The following is a 7,713-nucleotide window of genomic DNA, read 5'->3' on the forward strand; positions in this document are numbered from 1 at the left end:
ACTAAAGCATACCATAAATCACTACGTAACATATTAACGTTTTTTTTAAAATATAAAGACATACAATATTTCTTTTCACTCATTTATAATCATTCACATTCTATTTTTCACTTATTTTTTCTTTTTTCTACCATTACTAAGTGAATATTAAACATAATATTTTTTGTTGAAATGATTAATAATATATATTAAACAGGGTTTAATATTTATACACTCCGTATAAATATTATGAAAATAAACATGTAATACACTTATTACATAAATTAATCCGAGATGAAGTAAAATCTACACTCCTGAGTGCATAATTTATTTTTTCTATGGTTTTTAACAAAATACAGTATTTGTTTTATTTTTAATTAATTAATATCTTAGCGAATGAATAGGGGTGTGTGTGGAACATGGTTGGTGCATGAGGCACGTGACAAGAGATCACGTTCGCCACGCCCACGCGCACTTCCTGTGCTCGTGTTTACACTCCAAAGGAGATTTACTCGCTTTTCAACGGGATTTTCTCGTTGACTTTTCTTCTGTCATCAAAAGCAACACAAGTTCCAGTAACATCATCATTCAACATTATTTTTCTTTTATCTTTTTACAACCATAAATTCATTTTATTTATTTATATTTTAATTTCTCACAAATCCTATATTCCCAAATTGCCAAAATAGACCAAATCAAATTAATTTAAAAATGCAATGTAAAAAATATTTAAATTGAAAAAACATCAGAATAATAAAAAGGCTGGGGCACGTGTCATTTCATTATTTGAAAAATGTACTAAAAACTGTATTTTAAAAAAAAATCTATTTAAATCTAATATATGCAGTTCAACTTAATTACTGTCAGGTTTCCTAATAATATATTTTTAATGATAAAATTGATGAGTGGTATTTCTTTCTCTAGATCATAATGTGAATAATTTAAAACATTTAATAGAAAAATGAAGATATTAACCACTCATAATCTCAAATAACAGTTGATAATTTGGTCTCTTAATTAAGCATTAATATAACGTTCCCTATGGCTTTGCCTTCTTCTTTAATATCTTTAATTATGACACTAACACACCAACTAAGCATAATAAAATAACATATTTATCGTATAATTTAAAAAAAAAATAATCAAGAAAGAGAAGGAGAAGTAATTCAAAAGGACAAAAATACACCCATTTTAAGTTAAATTATTTAAAAATTAATAAGTAATTATTTCTTTTCAATTTTTTACAATTTATTGCACAATGTAACATGTTGGACAGATGATTAATTAAATGTGGAACCTAAAAGTTTGTACATTTTAAAAAAAACATCTGTTGTATATGAAAAAAGATTTATTAAGACAGATAAACAGAAATTAATGATTTGGTTGTTTGAATGAACAGCAAAAGTATTTTAAGCCGTGTTTGTTTAGATTTTTACCAATTTTGGTAAAATATGTCTACAGCGTTTTTTAATAGACAGGTCCACAAGCACAGTGGCACAGTGCAACTCCCTCCAAACAGAGCACTTATGAAAGGTTTGAACTTTTTTTCTCCAACTTTCTTCAATAGTTTAACTATCACCCTCACTCACCTTCTAATACTTTATTAATATTAGGGAAAAGGAAAAGAAAAGGGAATCTCAAGATAATTTTATTTTTTATTATTATTCATCAAAAGCAACCCTTTATTTATTTATTTATTATTTGTTTATTTAAATATTTATTTATTTCATTTATCTATCACAATATTGGTTGGCCAAGGGAACAAAATAAGTCACTCCTCACTGCTACTTCTTCTTCTCAACACAAAAGAAAATTCATCTGTTCACTTTCTCTTTCTCTTTTCTCATGAATGGTTAACGTCAAAATTAACATTTTCATTTCCTTCTCTTCGTTTTTACAGCCATGCCATCGCGTCCGCCGCCTCCCTCGCCTCACGCGGCGGTTTCCGCCATCTCGCACCGTCGAGAGATGATTCTCTGCGGGGTAATCGGCGGGGCGCTCTTCTTAACGGCGCTTATTGTCTCTGTCACGGTCTTTCTCTACCGGAAACTTTCTTACAACCGAACGGCGCCGTTTGAGCACAACCAGCGACGTTTCTCTTACTCTGTTCTACGCCGCGCGACGAACTCGTTCTCGCCGTCGACGAAGCTCGGGCACGGCGGGTTCGGTTCGGTTCACAAAGCGACTCTGCCTTCCGGCCAGACTGTGGCGTTGAAGGTTATGGACTCGCCCGGGTCAATCCAGGGGGAGAGAGAGTTCCACAACGAGTTGACGCTGTGTTCGAATCTGAGGTCGCCGTTTGTTATTTCGTTGCTCGGTTTTTCTTCGGACCGGCGCGGTCGGAAGCTGGTTCTGGTTTACGAGCTGATGCCGAACCGGAGTTTGCAGGATGCGTTGCTGGACCGGCGGTGTCCGGAGCTGATGTCTTGGGCGAAGAGGTTTGACATCGCCGTTTCGGTGGCGATGGGGTTGGAGTATTTGCACCACTCGTGTGAGCCTCCGGTGATTCATGGGGATATAAAGCCGAGTAATGTGTTGCTGGATGAGGATTTTGGAGCGAAGATTGGGGATTTTGGGCTTGCTAGGGTTAAGGCGGTGGAGGATCTGGGAATGGTGGAGGAGAAGAAGGAAGGGGTTGTCGAAATTGCGGTCGAGGAGTTTGGGGTGACGGAGGAGGGGGAGAGTGTGAGTGTGGTGGATGTTGACCGGTCGCCGGAGAGTTGTCCTGTGAGGGCTGTCGATTACTCGGACGCGTCCCCGGTAGGGGGTGATAAGTTGAGTGTGGTGTCGGATGGGTGCTTTGAGAGTGTTGATAGTGAGAATGTGAATTTGAACAAGAAGAAGGGTGGTGGTGGTTCAGGGAGGGATTGGTGGTGGAGGCAGGAGAGTGGGGCAGGGGGGGAATCGGGGAGAGTGAAGGATTATGTAATGGAGTGGATCGGGAGTGAGATTAAGAAAGAGAGGCCCAAGAGTGAATGGGTTGATTCGTGTTCATCTTCTTCTCCTAAGGTGGAGAACGAGAATGGGAATGCTAATGGGAATGAGAAAAGTAAAAAGGAGAGGAAGAGGCTGGATTGGTGGGCGTCTCTCGATGAGGAGAAGGTTAAGAGTAAGGTGAAGAAGAATCGGAAGCCGAGGGAGTGGTGGAAGGAGGAGTTTTGTGAGGAGTTGTCTAAAAAGAGTAAGAAGAAGAAGAGAGGTTTGGAGTGGTGGCAGAGGGAGGAGGAAGGGGTGGAGCAGAAGAAGAAGAGGAAGAGTAAGGGGAGTAGAGGGAGTATTGATTGGTGGTTGGATGGGTTGAGTGGGGAGATAAGGAACAATGGGAGGAGGAACAGCCAGGATTGGGGGATTAGTGGGGATGTGCCGAAGAGTGGTGGGATCAGTAGCACTCCTAGTATGAGGGGGACTGTTTGTTACATTGCTCCTGAGTATGGTGGAGGAGGGCAATTGTCTGAAAAGTGTGATGTGTACAGTTTTGGGGTTCTGCTTTTGGTTCTGGTGGCGGGGAGGCGGCCGCTGCAGGTGACCGCATCGCCGATTTCTGAGTTTGAGAGGGCCAATTTGATTTCCTGGGCCAGGCAGCTTGCTCACAATGGGAGGCTTTTAGATCTTGTTGACACTTCTATTCATTCATTGGATAAGGAGCAGGCGCTGCTCTGCATCACCATAGCCTTGTTGTGTTTGCAGAGGTGCCCAGGGAAGAGGCCTTCCATGAAGGAGGTTGTGGGAATGCTCAATGGGGAAGCTGATCCACCACATTTACCGTTCGAATTCTCACCGTCACCGCCGTCAAATTTCCTGTTCAAGGGACGGAAGAAGGCTCGGTGAGTGTGTGTTTATCTGTGAATCAGTGGGTCTGTGGTTGTTCTTGTCATGATCCTTCCTTAACTTGTAAGAGTGTATGGTTTTAGTTTTAGGTAAACTCTAATTGATTTTCTTGATCACCATTTGTAGAGACTAATGCAGAAATGAAAGGGAGAAAATAGCGAGTTACAAGCCTTGTTGCATAATTCATTTCGTCCCTTTCTGTTTTCAGTTTTGTTCTGGGTCTTTCTTTCCATCATATGACTGGTTTATTCTGACCTGGTTCTTGCTTTTTAATCTGAAAGAACTTTTTGGGTGCATGATTCTGGCACGAATACGTGTCTCTGCCTATACAAAGTTGGTGAATTTCAGGAAATTTGGGGTCTCTTAAAGCTGAGGGAACATTTCTTTTACTTTTGAAGCCATTTAGCTTGGCCCCTTTTTAGAGAATATATTTGTCTAGTGCCTTCTGACTGTAACTGTGTAACATTTTCAATTTTCATTACCTTAGTGCCTACAAAGGGCCCAAGGAGATTTATTTATCTTTTTGGTTGTTCGAACTTTATAAAGTTGAATGCACATTTTGCCATTGTTGGTAGTATCGGTTTCAGTTGCTGGGCGAACACATCCTGGCCCCATTCGCGTCTTTTACAAGTAATCATGATGTTACTTTGAGCTAAGTGGAGGCTCCACCGTCCCTGGAAATGAAAGAAGAATAAGATCATTTTGTCACCAGTTTGGACCTACGGCTAGCTTTTCACTCACAAGCTTTAATCCCTTTGGAAGATTTTTATTGAGAAAAAACGTGAAAAAAAATTACATATTAGAAGCAAAGAAATGCATTTTTTTGTTATTGTTAATATTCCATAGCAATTTCTTCTTCCCCAGTTCCCCAATGCTACAGTAGAGATCAAATTTGTCTGAAGTTTTGGGAAAGTTTGCAGCGTCTAATTCCATTTCTGAATGGACTGTTCTCAGTCTCTTTTCTGGGATGACTTGGGATTAAGGATTCAGATACCTGAAATTGCTGCACAAATTGGATAGCACAGTTTTCATATGGTAAATAGTTATTGTGCAATAGTTATCAGTCAAATTGCATAATATATGGAAAATATTTTAATTTAGTGTAGTTAATTGAAGAATTAATGAGATAAATTTAGGAAGGTATAAAGTTCTAGTTTTTAGTTTTTCTAGATTTAAAGGTCTTATCAATATCAGTTCTCTTTTAGTTTCTTACATGTTAGTTTTAATATTTTATAGTCTTTATTGTCTAAAGTCAAAGGAACTAAATAAGAAAATAGTGTGGATAAAGACTAAAGTAAGCATTTGTAACTGTGATGAAAAAGGTAACTTTTGTTTAATAATGGTGACCGAACCAGATATTTTACCATTTAGGACTGATGATGTGAAATCCATCCCGAAAAAGGAACTGGAATGGTGCTTTAAATTGGACTGGCTTTTCTTTTCACTACAATTGGCAGGCAGAGAATTTGGAATTTTTGTGATTACTGCAAAATGCATCTTCTTTTTGCTTCTTGATAAACGTTCAAGAGTTGAAATAATCAACCTCATCTAATATTTAACAATCCGTTCCATGTAGCTTTTTTGAGTAGTCTAACTTAACCTTTCACAAGAACATCCATTCTTAAGTTATGGTTACTTGTGGATCAAATATGTTGTAGCTATGAGTGTAATGATATTGGTATTGACATGATAAGCTGAACTGCAAATTTTGTACTTTGGTTTCAACAAAACCATGTGGTGAAGAGGGAAAATGGTGGGAGGATGACAGATAAAAAGAGGTACTATCTTCTCATTTTTGGATTTATATCTTTGGACTCTCAGCCTAACTTGCATTCCTTCTAAAGCTTCACTTCTGCCATGTTGAGAGCCATTAAGCCAATGAAAAGCTGAAATAGTGACAGGACATGGGTAATCATACTGAAGTAGGCGTGACTAACAGAGCCTTCAGGTATTCATTAAAGGATAACAAAAAAACAATTTAATGAAAATTAGTAACCTAGCTCTATAATGTATGTGGTAAATGCAATTTTAATATAATTGGAATTTATAATAAATAAAAATTTCTAAATATATGTATTATATAGTCAATAAAATTACAAGAAATAAATGTTTTTGATATATATGAATATGAATAACAATCAAATGGGTATTTTCTGAATCCATTTCTGTTTTCACAGATAATCTTCCTATTGAGTGGCTATAAGTATGGATAAGATGATGTGTATGTACATGTGTCCAATTTCCGTTTGATAGTTGTTTTAATATTTATTCTCGTTATGGTTTTTGTTTTCGTTTAAATAATTAAAATATTTTTAAATAATCTAATATTATAATTTTTAATATATATTATACTTAGTTTTAATTTTATATTTTTTTCTTTTGGTTATATTTTTTTTCATTTTTTTAATTATTGGATTTAACATAAAATCAATTTACATTTTCAAAATATTTTTAATAATCTTTATGTTTAAGTGATAGTTATCTTTAAATGATGTATGTGAGATCCACGAAAGTAATAATATATGTCAATTATAAATTTTTTGTCTTATATTTAAATATTTTTAATCTTTTTTAATACATTTATTTATTGTTTAACACTTAAATATCATAAATCCCTAATATAAAAAAATTATCTATTATTTGCTTATTCTTAATAATTTTTGTTTCATTTGATTTTTTTTTTATTTTGTTAAAATAATTTTTATTATTTTTAAACAATTTGATTAGTTCGATATCTTAAAAGTTTTCTATTAGATCTTTAAAGTTGGTTGCATCTTGTTATATTCTTAACTATATATTTAATTTGTTTTGCGATTTTTATCATATTCTTAATTATATATTTATTTTCTTTTGTGCAATTTTATTTAATGATGTTTCAAATTATTTTTAACACACAATTATTTTTTAATTTTTTATTTATTGTTTATTTCTATCAAGCATAATATTGTTTTGATATTTTTATATAATTATTTTTATTTTTTAATTTATTATTAAAGTTTAATCCTATCATTATAATTGTATAATTCTTTTATTATGATATAGTAATGTAATGTCATTCTCATGAAATCTTCTTTATCACTGTCAACATATTTTTAAGTTGTCAATATATATTAAAATTCAAATGAAAGTTTTACGTTAAATTTTAATTATTATTAGTTTAATTTTTATTTATTTTTTTGTGTGATTTCATTCAAGAGGTGTATTATAATAGTTAGTGTATAAAAAAGAAATTTAATTAGAATTTAAAGAATGAGAGTAAAGAAATATTTTAAAATTTGAATATATGTTTTTTGTAATCTTTCAAAAATGTTTTTATATTTTATCAACTTTTTTTCATTAATATTTACAAATTTAATAAATATTTTGGTTTGGATGAAAAATTTATTTGGTACTCAAATTTGAAATATACACAATTATATTGAAGAAATAAGAATAAATTCTTTTGATATTGAATATTTGATAATATTATATTTTTTTAGTAAATTAGTTTTATAATTTTATAAAAATTAATTAATTGATATTAAAAGAGTAAGAAATCAAGTATGAGTGTAGATACAAAGCTATATTCTTACCCAATAGAGACAAGGATGTGACAAAAATTACATACTTATTAGTTTTTGAGTATGAGAAGTGAATGAACTTTTTGTTCTATTATGTATCTCAAATCTTGATTGTCCAACTGGTTGGTTACTGTTTTATGATAGATTGACTCAGAAACATTCTGACGTCCAAATCAGATATAATTCTTAATAAATTTAGTAAAAGTTAGGTCATGAAAAAAAAAATGTCTTTTACTTCGATATGAAACTTGTATCTATAAACTTTATAATAACAGTTAAGTTTAACAAATTAATTACTCATTAATGACTGTTATAATTTTTGTTAACTATTCACCAATAACTATTT

At 33.4% G+C, this 7,713-nt stretch overlaps 1 protein-coding gene across 2 annotated transcripts; it reads left to right on the forward strand.

Annotated features, from left to right (window-relative positions):
- Positions 1-1,725: 1,725 nt before the first annotated feature.
- LOC124833067 (receptor-like serine/threonine-protein kinase At2g45590) lies at positions 1,726-4,381 on the forward strand. Of its 2 annotated transcripts, XM_047307440.2 has the most exons (2): positions 1,726-3,803; positions 3,934-4,381. In XM_047307440.2, the coding sequence occupies exons 1-2, from the start codon at positions 1,882-1,884 to the stop codon at positions 3,938-3,940; spliced, it is 1,929 nt and encodes a 642-aa protein (XP_047163396.1). In that variant the 5' UTR covers positions 1,726-1,881; the 3' UTR covers positions 3,941-4,381. The 2 variants fall into 2 exon arrangements, with proteins under 2 accessions (XP_047163396.1, XP_087958346.1); XM_088102220.1 differs by having other exon boundaries at positions 1,728-4,381.
- The last annotated feature ends 3,332 nt before the right edge of the window (positions 4,382-7,713 follow it).

The sequence above is a fragment of the Vigna umbellata genome, chromosome 11 (assembly GCF_029865625.1).
Source record: "Vigna umbellata cultivar VRB3 chromosome 11, Vumbellata_1.0, whole genome shotgun sequence".
Taxonomy (NCBI): domain Eukaryota; kingdom Viridiplantae; phylum Streptophyta; class Magnoliopsida; order Fabales; family Fabaceae; genus Vigna; species Vigna umbellata.

Coding starts and splice junctions, on each gene's coding strand:
- LOC124833067 (XM_047307440.2), top strand. CDS start 1,882: ATGCCATCGCGTCCGCCGCCTCCCTCGCCTCACGCGGCGGTTTCCGCC.